Raw genomic sequence first — 22,826 nt, 5'->3', positions numbered from 1 at the left:
CTCCCCGTTCCTTGTTACCCTCCTTCTTCCTGCCTCTGGGCCTTTGCATCTGCCAGCCCTGCTGTCCTCCATGCTTTTTATTCCTCCCCTGGACCACTCGGCAACCCCTGGACCTCATCTGAGATGTGAATTCTCCAGGAAAACCAGGAGTGTGCCCAGCTCTCAGCCCAACACAAGCACAGGTGCCAGTGTCACACACAGACAAAGGCTGAGTCTCCACCTGCCTGGGCACTCACTGAGCCCTCCTGCTCCCCACACTCCCCCCAGACCAGAGCCTGTTCCACATCCACTTGCTACCGCCCCTTCCAGGCCACAGCCCTCCCACCGGCTACTGTGAGAGGCCAGGGGGTTCTCTCTCCTGCCAAGGCCAGACTCAGGCCTACGTTGCCACCCCCACACCAAGCGATGCTTCTTGCCCCTCCCTGGCAGCAAAGGGACTCTGAAGGCAAGTGGCAGAGATTCAAGTCCTGACAATCTTGGCTTGTGTCACCACAGCATAGTCTGTTTGTCAGCTCCTCTTCAGGACTCAGTTTCCCTGTCTGCAGCAGGGGCGTCAATGGAACGGCTAAGGACAGAGTCTGGGCATGAGTTCTGCTGCCATCTTTCTGCCGGCTTAAAGCAAATTGGTGACTGAATCCAGCCTGGCCCATGAGACTGAAGATGGGACCTGGCACACAATGCTTCTAGGGACAGGGCTTTCTCAGCTTCGTCATCTAGGGTCCTGGTAGGCTCCACAAGGCCAGACAGGGGATAAGGAAGAAATCCCACGAGGGCCAGGAGGGCTCTGGGATTGGACGACTTCCTCCTCTCTGGCCTCAGCCTGGCTCTGTACAGTGAAGAGAGTGGAAGGCTGATTATGAAATGTCTGGATTATGCCTGAAGCCCCAGGAGACCACAGGCCCTCGAGGTTCCCCGAGTGTGAGCAACCGCCCTGAGCAGAGTGGTTTCTACCCCAGCTGCTCGGATCACCAATTTGGACCTCGCCTGACCTTCCCTGGGCTTCTCTCTGCACCTCTGTGTCATGAGAAGTTGGCAGTGGCATTTGCAGTGGGTGGTCCCATCTATGTCACTGGGGCTTCCCCTGTGTAAAATCTGAATCTCTACTGCCTGGCACCAAGGAGGTGTGCCCCAGATACTGGATAAGCAAACACATCTATCACCGTTTAAACTCAGGTAAAATCCAAGAATCCGAGGAAGCAGAAGCCCATGTGACCTGCTGAGGGCCAAGCACGGTGGCTGCCTGGGGGTGGCTGTTGTCCCCCCCTCCAGCCTCTCTAACTGCCTTCAGTTCTGAAGCCAGCCCTGCCCCAGTGGCTCTGAGGCTGGCCTGTCTCCTGGGGCCACCTTGGCTATCCTGGAAGGATTAGTGCAGTGGTGGCGCCAGGGAGATCACATGGGCTTAGCATCCAAAAGGCCCTTTGTCTAGAGCTACACGCTGTGAAGCGAGCATGAGCATGGCGGAAGGACATCCAGATCTCCCAGGAGGTGACTCACCCTGAAGGTGACCCAGCCATGAAGGGAGCCAAGTGTGTGCACATGTGCTGGGTCACTCTGTGGAGACAGAGAGTGCCAGCTCCACCATCACCTCCTCCCCTCAGCTCGGTCCCCTGTATGAGTGGTCAGTTCACTAGAACTGCCCATAGGGGGCACTCTTCATACCATATCCCCTATCCCAAGGGTCGAAGTTCAGAACCAGGGTTCTGTATCTGGAGGAGAGAGACACTGAGTTCAAACCCTGATCTGTGTAGCCTTGGCTTGTCACTTTAATTCCCTGTGCCTCAGTTTCCTGTACAATCACTAGAAAGCAGGGCTAATTCGAGAAGTCGAATATAGGAATGCAAAGGCGTATGGGACTGTGCCTCGCCCTTTGTGAGTGTGTGACACCAACATCACAGGGTCACAGCAGCACACGGAACAGCCCAGCTTTGGAATTACGGTCAACAGGATCTTGGTTGAGTCACAAACTTCCTGCTTCTGCCACTTAGGAGCTGTCTGATATCACTTCCCAGAAGCCTCAGTTTCCCAATTGTAAAACCAGGATTTGTAGCATCAGTTTTCCCATTACTGTTATGCAACACCTGAGAAAAATGATTGAAAGGAAGGAGCGGTTCTTTTAGCTCAGAGGTCTCAGTCTGTGGCCACCTGGCTCCATTGCTTTTAGGCCTGTGGAATGGTGGAATTCAGTGCCTAGTAGAGTGGTAAGCAGACTCCGCCCCTGACTTTGGGGAACTCTCAGTCAAGTGTGAGAATTAGACCAGGTGTCTTGATGTGGACACTAAGCACCCCAATGGTGGGAACAAGGGTTCCAGCCTAACTCAGGGAGAAGATCCAGGAAGAGGAAGCCATGCAAAGGCCTGGCCAGGTCGCTACTCACTCACATATGCCAGGCTCTCTTTCCAGCACCTGACAAGGGCTGACTTCAGCCCTCTGAGGAACTGGGTGAGAACCGTGGCTTCCCTGTATCACAGACAAGTATCTGCTGTGGTCTGGATGTGCTCTCTGTGTGATGGGGCCAGTGGGAGGTGTTGGGTTTGTGGGAACTCCAGCCTCATGCACTGATGAGTACCCCTCCAGCAGACAAGCGATGAATTCCACAGTGTGGGAATGGTTCCTAAAAAAAGTATTCTCCCCCACCCCCGTGTGTGTGTGTGTGTGTGTGTGTGTGTGTGTGTGTGTGTGTGTGTGTGTTTCCCTCTCCTTTTTCCTCTCCCTCTTCATCTCTTTCCTGTCTTTGGCCTGCTGTCTGGCATTATGGGATGGCACATCGAGAAGAACCCCAGCAGACATCAGCCCCTCCATCTTGGATGTCCTATCCTCTAGAATGGTGAGCCAGTAAATTCCCATTCATTGTGAACCAGCTAGTCTTAGCCATCTTGTTGCAGTCCCTCAGCACATATGGGAATATGGGACTGAGACAGAGACCAAGGCCAGGCATCTGGGCCCATTCAGCTGCAATGGAAGACTGCCTGGACCACAGAGTGGGAGCTTGGATGGCTTCCTCCCGTGTGCATTGGGTGATGCCTGGGAGACTAGTAAAAACCTACTTTACTAATCTTTTTTTTGTTTAGTGATGAATTTGTTTGAGCAATGAACTTGAGGGGAGCCCCATCCCAGATGTGAGCAACACCGCCATTCCATAGGCTAGAAGCCCAGGGAATAGGACAGGAAGGAGGAGGAAGGAATTCCTGACACACCCCAGTACCATAATATCTGCCTTAGTTGCAGTCCACAGGATGGAGGCAGCCTGTCACAGTCTGAAATCTCCAAAAGCATGAGCCCAAATAAATCCTTTAAACTGTGTCTCCTGGAGAGCTGTCACGCTGGTGAATGAAGCTGACCATGTCATGTGTCAAGAGCATTTGGCAGTGCTCTCTTGTTCTAGGGACATCCCTGTCTTCTCTTTGGTCAATGGGCATCTCTCCAGGGTGGGGCAAGCCTCACTCAGCCTTGTTTCATGGAGTTCCAGCTCCTTTTCTCCTTGGAAAACTCCTACTCACCCCTCAAAATTCAGCTCATATATCCTTCTGAGAAGTGTCCAAAAGTCAGAGACACAGGTTATGGAGGAGAGTGGGGAATGGACCACGGGGAGAAGAAGAGTTGGGGAGGCATGACAAGGACCAAAGCCTGCTCAGGCCAGCCAGGTGGGCTGGGACACAGCACTCCAAGAACTGGCCTCAGGTCCCCTTGTCTCTCAATAGTTCCTACTTAGAAAGAGGGAGGTCAATGGAAGCCAAGGCCAACACTGCTCCTGCATCATTAGGGAATGAACCAGCAGGCAGGCACAAGACCAAGGATCAGTTTATTGAAGCTGGGACTGAACCAAGGTGCTTGTGTGCTTTGTGAAGCAGACCTGTGGCTGCCCAGCTGTTCCCCACCCTCAAACAAGCAGAGTCACAGGGACAGAGGGTAAGGTGGACCCAGGTGGCCATGGGGCACTTATACTGTCACCAATGCAGGCTAGAGACTGGGAGGAAAACTGAGTGTAGACAGACAGGACTCTGAAGTGAACAGGAAGAGCAGCAGCCATATTGCCTCACGGAGCCACGGTCAGCACAACTGCATTCTGCAAGGACAGGAATTCTCAGTTAGGTCTCCAAGCCCCAGCCCTGCATATTCTGCTACACCTCATGCCTGGCCACCTGCTCTGAGACCCAGCATTAAATGGGGGGTGAGCAGGTGAATGTGTCTGGTGTGGATCAGGTTGTTGGCTCAGACTTAAGTACAAGGGCCATTTTTACACATAACATACTGAATAACCTTGACATCCCTTGGTCTTCCTCCTCAGCTTAAAAACTGGTATGGAAACCCCTGTTCTGCTCACTTCCTAGAGCTGTCCCAAGACTCAGAAGTAGGCTGATTTGAACAGATTTGTGGCCAAAAAAAAAAATGTGTTGAGGGTGTCACAATCTATTATTCATGCCTGCCACAGGCACAAGATGAGAGAGGATCAAAACAAGTATTTGCTATCGGCGAACCAAAGAACTGTGAGTTCTGTGAGTATATTTGAGGTTCCTTCTTCAGGTCAGACACGTCATAATTCAACAGAATTCGGTGATTGATTGACAATGTCTGCCACGGGCAAGGAAGGAGAAGGTAGAAACACATGTGCTCTATATTAGCTATTTCTGAGATAAGCTATATAGAAATGATACAGAGGCAGGTCAGAGGGCGAGGCAGAGCATGCCCCTCAGAGGTGTCAAACATGTCTCTCCAGGCATAAGATTAAGTGGCATCTGGGGCACATCCACAGGGAAGCTCACCTCAATGATGTCTACTGCTGAATTGGCAAAGTTGACGTTGAGAATCTTAGGTAGGGGTATCCCAACCTCCAGGTGTTCTGTGAAGAGAAAATGGTTGGAGAGAACGATGGGGGGGTTGTCTCAAACCCTGGTGAGGGACAGACATTTCTCCCTCTGGGGACTCAGCTTCCTGTGGCTCATTCCCACTTACCCTACCACACCCAAACAGAGCAAGACAACCCCCATCTTTCCTATGTCGCATTTGTGGTTCCCCTTGAGCCACATCTCCTAGAGGTGTCCATCCCTGTGCCCTTTGTCAGCTCTAGCTGATGCGGCTGCTTCCCACTTGACTGTGAGCACTTAAGCAGGGCCCAGGTGAGGTTAACTCTGGAGCACCACGATGGTGCTGGTCACTGCTCTGTGAATGGAAACGCTGGCGTCTCTCTGGCCTCAGTGCCTCGGTATTCTCATCCGTGCAAGGGAGCGAGGAGCAAATCAGTCTCCAGTTCAGCCGTACCATTGAGCCTCTGCACATAGACAGCCCGGACCACATCACTCAGCCATTCTTCTAGACGGGATGCCTGCAACAGAGGATGGTGTGGGAGGGACTTCGTGGGAAACGAGAGGCCTGGACGCCTCCCGCAAGCCTGAAGAAACAGTTCCTGGCCCGTAATGGGTCCCTTGATCTGGGCTGTCTACCCAACACCAAATGAGACTCTGCTTAATACAAGCTTCACCCTTAGCCTGGGATCTTAGAACACATTTCATTCTAGAAGATTCTGTGGGTTAGGGTGGGTGTGGCTGACAAGGGGAGAAGGAAATGTGTCCATCTCCAGTACCGCAATTCTGACCTTAGAATTTAGATAGTTTAGGAGCCTTCAGAATATTCTAGAATCTGAGGCTGTCCCTGAGATTTCAGAACCTCAGAAGTCTCTGAGAATCAGGAGTCTCAGGGCTCTGTGGGGCTCTGAAATGCTAGAACTTTCTGGGCTCAGGACTTTGTGTGAAGTTCCAGATCTTTGGACCTTGTAAGCCTTTGGACGTTTACAAGTGAGGATCCAAGACCTTGGAAGAACACGGGATTGGCTTGGCTTTCCTAAGATGATCAGTACCACTTACACACACACACACACACACACACACACACACACACACACACACACACACACACACAGTGCATGCACACACAAACACAGGTGCACAGTCAAACACAAAGCATGAACACTAGCACACTCCCTCTGTTTTTCTGCTCTGATCTGTTGGAGCTGGGCCCACACAGAGGCAGCCATGACCTTGCCTCAGCCCCCACTCCCCACCCAAATGTTCTGCCCTCTGACAAGCTCCTTCTTCCCAGGAACTTACGTCAAAAGGTTGGGAAAAGGAGGAGGCCAGCTGGACACTCAGCCTGGCAGAGAGAAGAGAAATATTGAGAGGTCCTAGCAGTTCTTCACTTCCTGTTGAGAGCTGTTCATCAAGCTTACCCTGGCCCACCCCAGTCATGGCTTTCCAGGGACAAGGAACAGGACTCAGGCCTAGTTTATCTCTCTCCAGCCTCGGCCCAGGGTCTCTGTCTTCCTCCTTGTGAAATGGCCTGGGAGGTCCTCACTTCCCTTCTGAGACCTCCCTTCAGACCTCTCCCAGCCGGCACCCATCTGCCTGTGTGTATGAGTGGCCTTTCCCTAGCCTGACACTGCACATGGACCAGTCCACATCCAGCAGGTGCTCACTAATAGCAGTGTATACCACGTGCAGTTCAGGGCAAGTCTAGACCTCTGTCTTCTCTTCTGAAGTGCTGTGGCATGAACTGCCACTAGGAGGCAGAGATGAGCAGGCAGCAGACCTGGTGGAGGGGGCCAGCAATGGAACCACAGGGAAGTTGTGGGTGCCAAGGCAGGGAGATGTAATATTGGGTGCTGTGGCTCAGGAAGGGCAAATCTCAAAGACATCTGGGAAATCCTCTACCACTGAGACAGGGGCCAGACAGACTTCATAGCCAGAGCACCAGCTGGAGAGGGAGGCCTAGATCACAGGTTCATTGCTTGAGTCTATGTTACAGTCTGCTTTACAAACTGTAAAGTGCTGTGCTGGGAAGTATGTGAAAGCGTGAGGAGAATGGTCTTCCGCCTTCATCTTGGCTGTTTGGATTCTCTGGATATCCAGTTAACAAGGGGAATCTAAGGAAGGCGTCCATTCAAGGCAGAAGCATCGGCTCGCACTCTGGGGCTCCTGTCCCTGTGGTCAGCCTCAGGCTGATGGCACAGGGCGCAGCCTCCACGTCCTGGGGCAGGCTCACTGTAAGGAGCAATCTCTGAGCATAGGGAACCGTGACAGGGCTAATCAGAGCCACCTACTCTGAGCCCCACTGCCATGGCATGGGTGGTTCAGTGGTAGAATTCTTGCCTGCCACTGCCTCATCTGTAGTGACCACCACATCCCCTTCCTCTTAAAGTGAGACAAATCCACTAAACACCCAGCTCAGTGTTGTGAACCAATACCAGGTAGCCCCTATGTTAGCCAGTTCCTGATTCTTGTGTCTAGAGGGAGGGACAAGGCCACCCTAGGACCCCACATTACCGTTCCAGGGACAGGGATATGTGTAGCTTGGTAGTGGATGGAGCCAGCTGGGCATTTAGAGTCATAACCTGGGGAGAAGAGAGGGCAGATGTTTTCCCTGACTCTGCAAGGCATAGGAACAGTAGCCTGGGTGCCAGGAGAACCTCTGGCCATTCCTGCCACGGGTTGCTCGGGTCCTACTGTGGGGCAGGAGCTGCAGGAGTTCTTGGATGCAGACCTTGGAGAGACCCCCTGTTTAACCCATGGGGAAGCTAGAAGCTTCCTAGGACACTTGAGCTAACCTAGAAAGATAGCAGAGGAGATAAGCAGGGCAGGTGGAGCACACGGCATGCTGGACCAGCAGGCTGAGGCAGGCAGCAGGTTCCTCGGGAGATAGCTGAGCAGAGGCAGGCCCCTGGGGGGCAACTCCCAGGACTCAAGGAAACAGTGTGGGCCCACCGGGCCAGAGAAGGATCAGGGGCTGGTGGGAAGCTGACTAAACTGTTAGGTTTCGTTCAGAGATCACATGGGGGATCCAGCTGTGCCACAGGAGGCTTCCCACCATCCTCTCAATCACTTACCCCATTCATCTGGAAGAGGGCTACAGGACTTCCTTGGGGGACGGAAGAGAGCACATGGATGGTCGCTGGGATGGAGACCGAGGCCTTCTTGCTCTTCAGCACGACCAGGGGTGCTTTTGTCACCCGTATGGAGAGCAGGAGGTGCTGACCAGGGGGCAGCTTCCCCAGGGCCTGGGAGAGACGAGAAGAGAACAGCGGGCGTGAAGACAGCTTAGATGCCCAGTATTAGAAACAGCCAGTCAGACAGTCAACAGACAGACACATTGGCCGTCCGTCTACTAGGTAAGAGGCACCATGCTTGGCATCAAGGGTACTGCCTGACCTAGGCTACCAGGCACCTGGCCTCATCAAGGTGGCAAGCCTCTAATCCATGGGGCCACCAGATCAGAGTCCATGCACAGGCAAAAGCTTCCCCAAGCAAGCTGGGCGTGGTGGCATACATCAAAAATCCCAGCACAAAAGGATCAAGACTCAAAACTAGCCTTGGCTAAATAACAAGTTCAAGGGTCAAAAAGAAAACAATGAACACAAACCGCTGCAACCCGAGGGCCCTCCCAGCTGTCTTTGCCACCCAACCCCTGGTGCACCTGCCTCCTGCCCTCAAGAGGGTCTCCTGAATGTCCGTCCCAGGCTGCTCCTCTCCTCAGACTCCTCTGCCCTTCAGCCTTGAGACTATGGGAGATGCAAGCCCCCCCCCCTTGCTCCTTGAGGCTGCCTGAAGCCAGCCCCTTCATGGACTCACAGACCTTGTCCTTCACACCCAATGCAGCAGCCACCTGCATCCTCTGTCCCTCTGTCCAACCCCCCTCAGATTCTGCCGACACTCTAAGATCCCTAAGGTAATAGTAGTCATCTCAACATCAGCATGATTTCTGATTCTCCCAGCTGGATAGTGGTGGGTCCAGTCCCAGATGAATTATGGGGAAGCTGGGCCCTAAGATCTTGTACTAATCACTATCTCCATCCATGGCCCTTCTCCTCTGTCTCTCCAGGGCAGAGAAGAGCAAGAGTAGGAGACATCTTCAGGTCTGGGGTACCCTTGAGGGTAAATCTTGTGATTCCCTGCATTGATAATTCGGTAACTCTGGAATCTGAGCTTGGGACACTGGCCTTCAGATTCCAGCATGTGGGTGTCCTGGGGTGGGGGCATGACTCTGTTCTAAACTGCTGTGTTATTCTGATCTCCATCACTTCTCAAGAGCCAGGTGTCACTGGGACACACAGAATGCTCTAATTGAGTGCTTCCTTCCACTGAGTGTCCACCGAGTAACTGGAAGGACCACAGCAATCAGTGGCCTGGGAAGACTCTCCTGTCCTCTGCCAGCTGGAGTGGCTGTGACCACCAAACTCGGGTGGCTTCTGGGACACTCTGGTTCTTTCCTCAGTCAGTTGGGCTATCAGGAAAGAATATGGTTGTTAGCACTCCACACTTTAGTATAAATTTGGACTCAGTATTAATCATGGGTGTCAAGAGAGATGCCCTGGGAAAAACTCTGGAGTCCATTCAGGTTCATGGGGAAAGAGTCATGCTGATGGAACCCCTAAGAGGACCACGTACCTCGGGGGCCAAAGCTGCCAGGTCGGTCGTTGTCAGCGGGATATTTCTGGGAACCTGGACATGAGAGCAAACAAGAGGTTAGAGGAGAAGGAAGGAATTTCCATGCATGTGCGCAAGACAGGTATATGTCCCTCCTGCCTTGGCTCGCTACAGACTCCCACCTATTAGTGATGACTGACCCTGTATCAGGTGCCAGATGGTGTGGAGTGCTCTTCCCAGCTTCCCTGGCACCGCCCACACAGCAGTTCAGCAGCTGAGCTAAGACTACCCTCACTTTACACAAGGGATGCTAAAGCTCTGCCCAGGGTCTATCCTTGGCTAACAGCAGACCAGGATGTGCAGGATATGCAACTGAGCTGCCTGTTATCAGGCCCCTCTCATTTCTGCCAGACCCTAGCAGAAAGTACAGGTTTGGCCCAGGGGTTCTTGTCCATCACCCCAGTGATCACTCATGAATATGACCATTTCCAGTCTTTATACGTCAGGGGGTTCAGATAAGATTTCCAGCTCTAGCTGAAATGTTAGGAAGTGTGGTCACACTGGGCCCTTGGGGTAGCTAGGTAGTAGTGGTCACCATGGTCCTGTCAGGTTGCTAAGCAATAGTGACCCCACATAAACCACCTGTAAGAACAGATCTGTCCACACTCTGACCCCAGGGCTCCAGGAGCACTCTCGGGCTCAGTCAACACACCATGATGGTGACAGCGTAAGGTGTGTTCTGGGATGACATCACATCACAGAGCTCACAGCCCCAGTCATAGGTCATCCGATGACACACGTTTTAGAATATTCCTTTACATTGTGTGAAGATGTGTCACTGTGAATGGTTAAATAAAGAGCCAAATGGCCAATAGCTAGATAGGAAAAAGTTAGGCAGGACTTCTGGGGACAAAGAGGATTCAGAGAGGAAGAAAGCTGGGGTCGCTAACCAGATGCGGAGAAAGCAGCATGAGCAGTACAGAGAGATGAGGTAACAAGTCACGTGACAGAATGTAGGTTAAAGTAAATGAGTTAATGTAAGTTATAAGAGCTAGTGTGACAAGCCTAAGGTAAGGCCGAGCTTCATAATTAATTATAAGTCTCCGTGTTGTTATTTGGGAGCTGGTGGTACAGAAAAAGACTTGCTACATATGACACCCAATGTGTGGCACCAGATATACCGAGTCTTTCTCTGTTCTGCCAGGCCCCAAATAATGACATGGAGACTCATTAATTGATTATGAAAGCTCAGCCTATAGCTTAGGCTTGTTTCTAACTAGCTCATGTATCTTAAATTAACCCATATTTTTAATCTACATTCTACCATGTGACTTTTTACCTTTCTTTCATTCTGTACCTCCAACTTGTCTTGCATCTCCTGGTGTCTCCTTGATTCTTCTCTCTCTCTCTCTCTCTCTCTCTCTCTCTCTCTCTCTCTCTCTCTCTCTCTCAGGAAGTCCCACCTATACCTCCTGCCTAGCTATTAACCATTCAGCTCTTTACTAAAACCAATCAGAAGGCACCTTGGCAAAAATACATCTTTACAATGTAAACAAATATTCCATAACAGACACATTTCCCTCCTTTAGACTCTGCCTTATGCTCAGCTGAAGACTCCTAGAGACCCCTTCCCACCCTGCATGAGGTGACAGGCCAACCCTCTTGCCTTAAGCCTAAGCTGTATGTGAGGCCTCCCCATAGCTCAGAGCTCACTCTTCCAGGTAAGCTGAGACCAAGAAAATGCCTCTTGTGGGGCTTCTGGAGGTCAGGCCTTCTAAACCACTGGAACAGAAGCAAGGAAGTCCCAGAAGCTCCAGAACAAAAGTGAAAGTAGCCTTAGGCAAAGTCTAACCCTAGCTTTTTTTTTTCTCCAACTCAAATCTACTCTTAAGAAAGTAGACGAGATGTTAGCCATTCCTACATTAGTGTAAAATAGCTTACACTCAAGAAAGGTTCATTGGTGCAAGGACATGAGGAAAGCTGGCATCACTCTATTCCAGTTCTGGCTGTTGGGGGTGGCTTTCTGGAGGGCTGACTTTAGAAGGCTTCAAAAGTGAAGGTATGGAGGATTGTTGACATCCTCCTCTAGGACAGGGTAGACAACAGCGTGTGTGCTCTAAACACACCCAACCCTCACTTACAGAGAACAGGCTAAGCGAGGCTGTGAGTGATGACGGGGAAACTCAGCGCCAGCTCTGCCAATGCCGGGGGCAGCTGTCCCTACCCAGCATTCCCGTATCCCACTCACCACCTCGGGGGTTATGTCTAGGTCGAGGGCACCGTTGGTCTGCAGGAGCCCAAACACGGTGCTGAAGAGGTAGAGTGGGACAGTCACTTGGGAGGTGTGGTCCTCCTTGGGGGGCACCTTGACTGGGAGGCGTGGCTTGGGGAAATCAATGACATCCCCAGTTACGCTCTTCACGATGGGCTACAGGGCAGAAGACAACAGAGACAGGAGGGTCCGTGAGTGCTCAGCCTCCTGGCCTCGTCCAGGATCCCCATCCACCTCTGTGGCTCCCTCATTGACCCTGCTGACTTGGTCTTGAGACACTCACGTTCACGTCCAGTTCGATGTACTGGTTGGAGATGAGGGGCAGTGTAGCCAGAGTGAACTCCACGGACCCCAGAGGCCCAAGGGGCACCAGGCCTGCAGGAGAGAGGACAGGCAGGACGACCTCAACCCAGCTGCAGGGAACTGTCATTTACTGAGCACCTGCTGCATACTTACCTTTAACCCAGAACTCATTGGGGTGCTGCTGTCACCCCATCTCACCTAGCTGGTGGAGGTCCCCAGCCCGAGGCCGCACAGTGACAAAGCCTGTGTTCCTGTTTTTAGGCCTGCTGTGGCTGACCCATGCCTGCCTGATGGAGGTGTGGCCAGAGCACCATCCTGCCCTGTACCTTCTCATACTTCCCCAAGTACAGAGGTCTCCACAAAGCAGAGAGATGGAGTCACTAGGCTGCATGGCCATGGCTGCCTTGCTGAAGCCTCTGGGCCTGCGGCTTCCATCTCCACAGAGAACCTTTGCCTCCTGTTTCAGCCCCAAGTTCTCAGTGTCTATCTTCAGACCCTGGGTGCTCAGTGAGTGTCTGTCTGTCTGCAGACCCTGGGTGCTCAGTGAGTGTCTGTCTGTCTGCAGACCCTGGGTGCTCAGTGAGTGTCTGTCTATCTGCAGACCCTGGGTGCTCAGTGAGTGTCTGTCTATCTGCAGCAGCCAGCAGGTGGAGATCTCAGATGTGGCTGCTCTGAGGCTCTGCACCCTGTGGCAGCTGGACTCCTCCCTAGACATCCTCCTTAGTACCCCTTCCTAGGTCTCCACCCTAGGGCTTCCAGAGATTGCCCCAAAGTGGAGTGGACAGTCTGAGGAGGAAGGGTCCCCTCTAGCCCCACTTCCCTCCATGGCCACCTGCTCAATGGTGAAAGAAGGGTCACAGAGGAGGGGCAGGGCCCCAACTTACTCAGCGTAGCCCCCAAGAGTTCGTTCACCACACTTAGCACGCTGTCTACCACAGGGCACAGCTGTACAGGAGGAGACGGAGGTCACTGGAGAGATAAGGGTGCACCCTGCTTGGGGCAGGAGACAGCTGCCTCTCTCCAAAACGGCTGGTTCTGTGGTACTGAGGCTCAAAGCAAAGCAGAGTGTGGAGACAGGCAGGGGGTGGAGGGCGCAGCGCATATGGGTACCCAATTTCACATCTTTGTTACATGAACCCCCATTAGGAAGTGCTAAAGGTTGTTGGGGGGTGTGCGGTCGAGATTACAGGGAATCTCTGAAGCAAGGTCACAATAGCTTCTCTTCCCTCTACAGTCGCAGGTCCGTCCTGCCACCCCAGTGCGGAGCCAGAAGACCTGTGGTCAGAAGTCCCAAGGTACCTCATCTTCCCTGTCATCCAAAAAGCCCATCACACTCTGCCCTGCACTTACTGAACCCTGTTGTGAATGCATCAAGCAGGCACTTGGCCCACCCAAGTGAGACTCCAGCCCAGCACCTCTGTCTAAAGTTGGGATCGGAGATGAAGGGCTGCCTGCCAAGGTCACAGTTATCGGCAGACACGTAAGACAGGGCTCTGAGACAAGACTGGTGGCCCAAGTTCCAGCTCGGCACTCGGGGGAGAATGGCTGCAGGCAGCTGGTGTGACCTGTAGCACTGGGCAGCCCAGGAGGAGGACCAGACAGAGAAGCCACAGCACAACCCCACCCAGAGTAACAGCCAAGGACTCCGCCGAAAGCGCTTCCAGCACACAGCGCCAGGTGCCCACACACAGCCCCAGAGCCCGGGATGAACCTCCTTGGGTCCACCTCAGATGTCCTCTCCCCTCCCATGGCCTCACTGCTTCCTTCAGTCCAGGGTAGGCTATCCATCCACTTCCACCCGCACAGTTCTCCTCACATATCTTAGGGATGCCAGCTAACTGCCCTTGGCAGCCCGGGGTGGGGGGCAGGGGGGAGCGCACACTCACCAGTCCCGGCAGCACTTTGCACAGTGTCTGTTCTACGAGCCCAAAGATCGGTGTGGGCAACAGCCTAGGTGGAGGAGACGTGAAGGTGGACGGCAGGCCAGGTGGACCAGGGGCTCTGCCTTTCTCCTGTCTCTTCCTTTGGTGAGGTTCTAGGGGCTCTGGGGACCCATATTTAAGCCCTGGCTCCGCCTTCCCATGATCCACCCATGGCTTTAGCTTCCCTGGCTAGACAGCCTCGTCCTATCCTTTGCCACTGGCAGATTGGAGAGGGAGCACACATGCCTACTATGCAGCCCATGCTCCGGAAGTATCCGACCACCCCCACCCCCATCCCCCGCTGTCCCACCCAAGAGTTGTAGTCAAGGGTCATTTGCATGTGCAGCAATGTCTGGCTTAGCATGAGGCTCAATGAAGAATGAATGAATGAATGGGTTGATAGCCTGAGGATAAGAGATATTGGTTGGGCTCAGACCTGTCTGGAGACCATGGGGATACAGGGTCACGCCAGCACAAAGCCACATTCCCAGACAGCAGCAGTACCCTGGGCTTACTAACCCAAAGACCATCAGAACAGACACTGGAATTTAAGAAGCCCAAAGTCCCCATCCCTATTAAAGCCTTTACAGAGGACCTCCATCCTTTACTGGAGCTAACACCAAGCCAGCAAGGTCGGGGAGCTGGGGCTTGGCCTAGGATAAAGACAGTGCCAGGGAGACAGAGGAGCAGTGAACCAGGGGAGGACGGCGCAGCGGTCAGAGACCAGCTTCTATGCCCGCCCCATCCGTGTCTGAGACCTTGGGAAGACCCTCTGCCCTGCAGGGGCCCTGCTCTCTCCCTAGAGTGAGGCTGGTCACAAGTATGGGCAGGTGGATGTGAAGGTATGTGCCGACGCACACAGAAGGAGACACAGAGGCCCTGACATGGAGCAATGGTCCCAGAATCACACAAGCCAGAGGCAACGCTGAGGCTCTTACACAGTGAGAGCAGGGACAGAGATTCTGGGAGATAGGGAGCCCTGAGCAGGACCCTAGCGACAGGAGAAGGACGTCACTCTGGAGGAGGTGTGTTGTGAGCTTCGGGTTGGTTCTCATGCCTGGGGCTGCAGGGCAGCATGACATTCCCGGGCAGAGCTGGGAGATCGGCACCCCATGCTGGATGTGTACAAGCCGGTCCCAAGCCAGAGACTCACCCTGACGTCAGGCTGATGTGGCCCAGGAGTGTGTTGCAGCGCTTAAGGACCAGGATGGGGGTCCCCCGTGGGCTTATGCCCAGGGCCACCTTCGAGGACACATTCACTTCGGCTGCCAGCTGCAGGAGGCCCACCAGGGGACTGCAAGACCCCCAAAATGAGTACGGCCTGCCTCCCAGACCTTCCCCATCTCACCACGCCCAGGCCATGCCCACTCCATCCTTGGGCCTGGATGGCAGGTGGCCTGGTCCCCAAGCATCTGCACCCCCCTCTTCCCCACCTCAGGCAGTGGAGGAGGGCCTGAGAAACGCCATGGAAGTCTGGGGATCATCAGTGAGGTGGGGTTCTCTGAGGGAATGGAATAGAGTGGGGCCCAAGAGAAACAGAATGGGAGTCCCTTGGGAAGGAAGCAGGGTAGGGAAAATGGGGGGAGGCAGTGGGTGGGGGCTCCCAGAAGCACACTCACCCGGAGCCGTGCAGGCTAATCTTGGTGTGCAGGGTCAGCTGCACCCCAAACCCTGCCAGCAGCTTGATTGACACTTTGGGCAGAGTGAGTTCCTCTATCCTCAGCCTGGAGAAGGGGGGGAGTAGGTTGCTCACTCCTACATACGCCGGGCGCTGGTCAGACTCTGACCAGCAGATTCCCGGTATGGTCCGGGCTGAGCCATGTCACCCCAGCATCACAGTTGGAGGCCCTGACCTATCTGGCAGCCTCCTCAGCCCTAATTAGGTCTCTACCTGTGACGTTGGGCCCCACCCAGAGAACACCCTATAAGGGATTTCTTGTTATCCTTCCAGCTCATTCTCACTGTTCCTGTCTGGGGTTCCCATTCCTGACACCCTTTAACTTGGCACCCTCTTCCAGCTGGCTGAGTCCTCCTGGCTTTCCTGATTTCAGACAGACATCCCCTCCTCCAGGAAGTCCTCCTTCCTGGTTCTCAGCCTGTAGCTTACAGCCCTGTCATATCAGGCTTTGGCACATTCTACAGCTCCTTGAAGCAAGGACGATACGAGGCTCATTCAGCCAGGGAGGTATGGAGAGATGGGGAATCTAATAATAGTGATAGCGTTTATTGAGTGCTCACTGAATACATGGTTCTCTTTGGCCTGCTGCATACATATTAACGCTGTCCTGATATCGTGGTATCCAACCAGGACACTTCGCACCCCTGCTCTGTGGCTACCTAACTGGGACTAGGAAAACACCACACTGCTGGTGTGTCTCGACGTCCACATGTGTAAAACCCGGACCCTGACAAGGTCTACCTCAGAGTGACTCAAGGAAGCTGAGCACTCTCAGCTGTCACCAGCACCCTCGTAGATGTGGGTGCTATGTGGGGGCCAGGCCCCCCTCTCCTCTGTCACCACAAGCCTATGCTCCTCGGCTGAGTAGATGCCCTGATTCACTCCGGCCATGGCCAAGCGTGTGGGCTGCAGTCATACACAAACATGGTCCCCTCCACCACTGAGTGAGCACAGCGAGGACCTTCCCTGTTGGCTTCCACCCACTCACCTGCGGGGGGAGTTGACATGTGTCTCATCTCTCTGCATTTGGGAGACCAAGTTACCAGCAGCGCCTAGGGTCACCTAGAAACCCCTGCTGGTGACTGTCCTGCTCAAAGTATTAGCCACTTGCTCATTTCTTTCATTCTAAACTTATCACAAAGCCCTGTTTATACAATGAGGGCATTCCAGGGAACAGCTCAGATGAGGATTCTTCCCCTCCTTGGTTTTATAATCTACTGTGGTGACAATAAACCAGTAAAATGTGTGGTGTGTACAGAGTGAGCGTCCCCTAGAGACCCTGAAGTGTGGAGGGGCTGAGGAGGAGCTCGGCAGGGCCAGAGTCTTCTGAACAGACACCCAAAAGGGATGAAGGTAGGAGCCAGGCAGACACCTGGCTTAGCCCAGAGAAACCAAGCAACCTCCCCAGGGTCACACAGCAAGCAACTGCAATTGTCTCCGCGCACACCTGAGTGACGGTGGCGTGAGGCTGTCCGTGCCCTGCCAGGCTCACAGTTATCTTCTCCCCCACCTTCCTGCACCACCCTCACTGCCTACCAGTGATCACAGCCCCTCTTCCCAGTGGCAGGTGGGGACAAGCCTTCCTGCAGAGCCCCTCAGAGCCCCGAGGCCTCACCCAGAGAGTTCCTCCACAAGACTGAAGATGCCCCCGTAGCTCAGCAGGCCGCCGCCTCCAAGCAGCCCTCCTGCGCCCAGGAGGCCCTGGTTCACCGATGTCACTGTTCCCAGCACATTTTGTAGAATAGGGCCCCCAACCAGTGAGTTCTGGATGGCTACAGAGAAGGTGGGGAGGAGAAGATTCAGTAAACTCTTCCTCCACCCTGAGGACCAGGACCAAAGCCTCTGTCCCTTTCCTCTGAGCTTCAGGAGCTGTTTCCACTAGGATTGACATGTCACATTCAAGGGGTGGGAACTCCCCCCACTGGCCCCACTTATGGTACCCAGGGAGTGTCGGGAAATAATGATCACGCCCCGCTGACAATCCCTGCATCTAAAGACAGACAAACAAAAAACCAGAAAGGGGCAGACACTGCCTAGTGTCAGAGCAAACCCAATGTGAGGCCCTGAGTCAAACTCAGGCTCTAAATCCCAGTGCTATCCTGCAGCCGGAATGGAGAGTGGATCGAGGGATTTGAGGCAGTGCAGGAGCAACCCCATCTTGAGGTCCACAGCCTGACTCTGTGACTGTGGGCAGGGTGAAGGAGCCCCACTGTGGGTAACCCTGTACTGTCCCTGAGATGGTCACCCCAAATACAAGAGGTGGGGATACAACACAGCCAGTCCCTTCCCCATGCCTGCCCCCAACCCCAGGCAGCTCCGCACAGCCCAGTTCTCTGCTCGAGCAAGAGGCATCATGGCCACTGGAGGAGCTGGAGAGCAAGCCCAAGCCAGAGTGTGCTGCCGGCTCCTCCAGGGTGCTCACAGAATATAGCAGAATATGTCAGCTGAGCCCTGCGAGCCTCAGCTCCAAGAGCTGTCTGTGATGCCAGCAGTCAGGGTCGGATCCCTCCCCGCCTGCCCACCTGCCCCTGGCTCACCTTTGCCCAGTTCATCCTTGTCAATCCGAGCAAGTGTGCCCACTGTCTCAAGCAGCCCCAGGCTCGGAGTGGCCAGGCCCCAGAGCAGAAGCAGGGTGTACACACCCAGCATCGTCAGCCGCACACCTGTGGGGGAGGGGGGAGACTTTTCCAGGTCTGCACTGGACCCAGCCTGTCCCCTCCTGCTCTCCATCACTGTCACTGCTGCTCTGGAGCCCTCTTTCCTTCCTGGACAGCCAGGTGTGGCTTTATCCCTGCCCTATCCAGCCATCGCCTAGGGGAAGCATCGCATTGCCCAGCACAGCTTCCAACGCCTGCATGGGCTCCCTTTTTGCAGGTGGGAAAATTGAGGCCCAGAAGCTGGAGGGAACTCAACCAAGAGCTAACCACCAGTAGGACCAACATTCCACTCTGAATCCACGTGACTTAACAGTTGTCATGTGGCTCTGTAAGCCTGGCAGGGTCTGGGGTAAATGCTTCAGTGAGACCCTCCTTGGTAGCAGGGAGGGAGCTGTGGCTCCAGGTTGCTTCCTTGTGGGCTGCCGACGCCATTTCAGGACTAGCTGGTCAGAGACACACAGCACTCAGTCTAATATATCCCTCCTCTCCAGCTCTATTCCAGTTGTCACTGACATGGAAAACAGGGTGAAGGCAGAGCATAAATAGCTGGCTATCACTATAAATCCACAGAGCTGATTTCCCTTTAGTTGTATCTCCATCTATTCCCTCACACTAGATGCCCCTCAGTGGCTCCCACTACCCAAGGGATGAGGCCCAGCGCTCCTCACTATTACTCATAAATCTCTTTCGCCACCTTGGTTTTAAATATTCTAAATCCTGGCCCACCCCAGGGCCTTTGCACATGTTATTCCAGTTGCTAGGAGGTCTCTGTGTCACTTCATGGCTGACTCCTAGTCTGTCAGATTTGCTGTCTTCTCCTCTCCTTGCCCTGTCTGGAGAATCCTACCAATCACTGCGATATTTATTTTGAGGTACTTCTCACAAGTCGCATTTACTCAAATGTGTCCATATCCCTGCTGGCCAACTCCGTAAGCTACAGGAAGGAGGAGACTGTGTCTTGGGCCTCACATGGGCTGGAAGGGCACCTGTCATGGGTGAGGGTAGGATCCAGTAGCTCTTCACTCACCAAGTTACAGGTTCTAGTACAGACTGAGTCAACCCAGACCTTCTCCTTGGCACAAAGGTGCCCAATAGGTACCACATGACCCAGCAACAAACTTGACTGTAAATCTTGTTTACTAAGATGTGGCCCTGAGTGGCCTTGCCACCCTAGGGTCTCTCATAGGAAAAAATACCAGGATGGAAGGAGGGCATTCAAATCCCATCATTTAGAGAAAGAGGCTAGCCTGGAACTCTGTCATGGGTGATTTGGGCCCTAGCTCAGCCAGCCCTGCCATGGCCTTATGTAGCAAGGACTACAGATCTGTAAGATGGGGGATTCCCTCCTCTTGTCTTCCAGATGCTCCCAGGTTCCTCTTCCCACTGAAAGTGATTCATTCTGTGCCCATTATTCAGATGAGACAGTAAGAGTCACTAGGTCTGTGGAGAGGGTTAGGATGGAGCCAGGCCACCTGGAGCCACCTGGGACCACCTAGGGCTACATGGGGCCACCTTACCAGCCTGTTCCTCCTGCTCTGCAGGTGGGTCCCCACCTCCTGTCAGCTGCTCCACACCTGAGCCCAGGGACAGCCCTTATATATCTACAGCAGCTCGCGGACACAAAGGGGGCACGGCCGCCAGAAACCCGTCACTATGGCATGTCAGGAGCAAATTGTGGTTTTCCCGGAGGGCCCGAACTAAGCCTTCCTTCTGTGGGGAGAGCCAGGGGCTGGGGTCTGTGCCCAGGGGCGGGATGAAATGCATAGGGGCCACAGAGGCCAGCTCCTCTCCCCAACTGGGGTGGGTGGGGCTCTGGCAGCCCCATCGAGTTCTCTTCAGGTCCCTAACAGCCACCTCAATGGCACAGGGTCCACCTTGCCTCACTTGCCCACCCTCTAAAATGTCCCAGAGGGAAGGAAGCTGCCTTAAAGCAACTGGACCCTACTGATCTCTAATCCAGCCACAGGCCTAACATGGAGAAAGCCAGGCCTGGGAAAAGGAACTGGGGCCTATTTGGGAAAGGGTCACCAACTCCAACCACCCCCAATGGCTTGGGACCTCCAGGACTCCAGAGCAAGCAGTTTCAGGAGAATGGTATAGAGACAACATTCATTCATTCAATCAGTCTTTCTACAGCAGGCACTTTGTGTGGTGCCTACTGTTTACCTCATGTGGGGTGTCCCTATGAACAGAAGAGCAACCATGCTCCCAGGGGCTGGCACACCCTTTGGCATTTCAGCAGCCATGAATTACAAATGACAGAGGATGATAAAATTAATCTTCATAGTGTGATTGATTTAACCACACACAGCCAGCATGTTCCCATTTAATGTGTCCTTAATACATAGCTCTGAAGGGAATACACACCACACACACACACACACACACACATACACACACACACACACACACACACACACACACACACACACACACACACCAGTCAGCAGCCAGGGACAGAAATAAAATAAGAAGATAAGTGGTGTTGGGGGTACTGAGTATGGTAGTCAGATATCGCAAATGGGAGCGGGACCAGCTTGGCCCAAAGAGGAAGTGGGAGAGTGATGGGTACTTGGGAAGGAAGAGCAGTACCGAGCCCCAGGGTGGCTGCCACATGGCAGCAGGGAGGCCAGCGGGAGACACGGAGGTGTGGCCAGCAGGCTACAGTGTGCACAGTGTGAGCTATGACTGTTGTTTTCTTTTATTTCGAACATTTTTGAGACAGGATCTTTCCGTGGCCCAGGCTGGCATGAGACTTGTGACGAGCCTGCCTCAGCCTGCCCAGTGTCTGGATTACAGGTGTGAGTCACATGGCTAGCTGGCTTTGGTTTTTATGTGCACTTCTTCTGCAGGTGTCTGTCCCAGCATCCCCTCCTCCAAGAAGTCTTCTGGAACTCTATACTGAGTGAGGCGCCACCTCTGAGCTCAGCTCTGTCCCCTGGGCCTTCCTAACAGCCTGTGACAGCACAGGTGGCCGTCATGTGTCTGTGGTGTCTCCTTCAGGGCCTTCCAGGGAGATGAGGAAGAGTCGTGGCACTAACCTGGCTGCTCACAGCAATGCAGAAGCAGGGAGCCACCTTCTTCCTGAGGCAGGCCTGGCCTTTTCCTCCACCACAGCTCTCTGACAAGGAAGCATCTTGAAATATGAGACCTGAGCAGAAAGGGACCCTGGGTTCCAAGTGTGTAGCTTGATGGACTTTTTAACTGGGTGCTCCCAAAGCCCCCTAAAGTCCCCTCCAAATCATGGCCCACCAAAGTCGACCGCTGTCCTGACACAGTGGTTAGGGTGTGAGTACCATGGTGTGTATGTCCTTCTATGGGCTTCCTCCTCCTGAACACTCCATGGCCACTTAACTGCTTCACGTGGCCACGCGAGGAGCAGTGTTCCTGTGCCAGGGGCTGCTCCACACATGGATGCTCCATGGTTCAGTTGCTTTTACCATCTTCTGTCTGGAAGCATTTCTATGGATGTGTACTTACAGTTTCCATGTCTTGGGTGAACAGTTGGGAGCAGAGCCCACGAGTCCACTCACAAGCCTGAGTGGGGGTGAGGGACCACTTGGCATGAGCACAGCCATGCCTCTCCTGAATGGTCATGCTAAGTGGTCCCTCGCTCCCAGCCAGGTGCAGGAGTGCTGCCATTGCCGCTGCGTCGTGCCTGCCGGCACCCGGTATCCACAATGCACTGAAGACACCGTGAATGAGGAAGAAGGAACAGCACCTCCCTCGTTTATCCAGCACTGGCTGTGCACACAGCCTCTGCGTGTGTAACCGCATCTGGTGCCATCCTGACCCAGTGGGCTTCATTATCATTTCCTACTCCCCCGGGAGCCGAGGCCAGGCCAAAGGGAAGCAGCTGGCCCAAGACCATCACAGCCCAGCCTCAGCCTCCAAGTCACTGGCCACCCAATGAACTCTATAGACATGAAGGAACGTGAGGGGTCCAGGGAACTTCAGAGAAGGACGCAGGCACTGTTGCCTTGCAGGACCCTCATTTGCCATGTCACGATTGCTGTGAATCTAAGACCAACCTGGGCTATCTATAGAAACCTTGTCTCAAAAAGCTACCAGGAGGAAAACCGAAAAAACAAAACATCAACTTTCCTGAGCTCTCTCATTCCACACTGACCCTTCTGATGTGCCTGGCCCAGCCTCTTGGAAGGCAGGAAAATGCTGCTGCTTCCTGCCTTGCTTTCTCTCTTTTTCCTCCAGGTCTACTCACCTCCCACCCCACCCCACCCCCAAGGTCTCCATCCCTACTTGCAGCCCAGGCATTCCCTACCACCTCATGCAGGATCAGGGAGTGGCCCTGGGTCGGAGACTCATTAAAATGCTGTCTCGCCGGGCGTGGTGGCGCACGCCTTTAATCCCAGCACTCGGGAGGCAGAGCCAGGCGGATCTTTGTGAGTTCAAGGCCAGCCTGGGCTACCAAGTGAGCTCCAGGAAAGGCGCAAAGCTACACAGAGAAACCCTGTCTCGAAAAAACCAAAAAAAAAAAAAAAAAAAAAATGCTGTCTCAGGGTCCTACTTTTCACAGACCCCACCCACCAGGCTGAGGGCAGGGGGCTCTGGCCTACATGTTTA

At 53.8% G+C, this 22,826-nt stretch overlaps 1 protein-coding gene across 2 annotated transcripts; it reads right to left on the bottom strand.

The window, feature by feature from the left end:
* Positions 1-1,740: 1,740 nt before the first annotated feature.
* On the bottom strand, positions 1,741-19,810 carry Bpifb3 (BPI fold containing family B member 3). Of its 2 annotated transcripts, XM_076570911.1 has the most exons (16): positions 19,760-19,810; positions 18,123-18,248; positions 17,201-17,357; positions 15,527-15,631; positions 15,061-15,201; positions 13,872-13,935; positions 12,870-12,930; positions 11,966-12,057; positions 11,659-11,838; positions 9,432-9,485; positions 7,874-8,044; positions 7,314-7,381; positions 6,102-6,144; positions 5,257-5,320; positions 4,761-4,837; positions 1,741-4,063 (listed from the first exon to the last, which is right to left on the bottom strand). In XM_076570911.1, the coding sequence occupies exons 2-16, from the start codon at positions 18,232-18,234 to the stop codon at positions 4,034-4,036; spliced, it is 1,419 nt and encodes a 472-aa protein (XP_076427026.1). In that variant the 5' UTR covers positions 18,235-18,248; positions 19,760-19,810; the 3' UTR covers positions 1,741-4,033. The 2 variants fall into 2 exon arrangements, with proteins under 2 accessions (XP_076427026.1, XP_076427027.1); XM_076570912.1 differs by lacking the exons at positions 15,061-15,201; positions 15,527-15,631 and having other exon boundaries at positions 19,760-19,808.
* Between the last annotated feature and the right edge of the window lie 3,016 nt (positions 19,811-22,826).

This window comes from Peromyscus maniculatus, chromosome 4 (assembly GCF_049852395.1).
Source record: "Peromyscus maniculatus bairdii isolate BWxNUB_F1_BW_parent chromosome 4, HU_Pman_BW_mat_3.1, whole genome shotgun sequence".
In the NCBI taxonomy this organism is placed as follows: Eukaryota; Metazoa; Chordata; class Mammalia; order Rodentia; family Cricetidae; genus Peromyscus; species Peromyscus maniculatus.
The sequence above is the reverse complement of the archived record's forward strand: the minus strand, read 5'-3'. Positions and strand labels throughout refer to the sequence as shown.

Coding starts and splice junctions, on each gene's coding strand:
- Bpifb3 (XM_076570911.1), bottom strand. CDS start 18,234: ATGCTGGGTGTGTACACCCTGCTTCTGCTCTGGGGCCTGGCCACTCCG. Junction 12,058..12,869: donor ACTCTTGGGGGCTACGCTGA/GTAAGTTGGGGC, acceptor TCTCTCCTGCAG/GCCTGGTGCCCCTTGGGCCT. Junction 5,321..6,101: donor CCTTTTCCCAACCTTTTGAC/GTAAGTTCCTGG, acceptor CCTCTGTTGCAG/GCATCCCGTCTAGAAGAATG.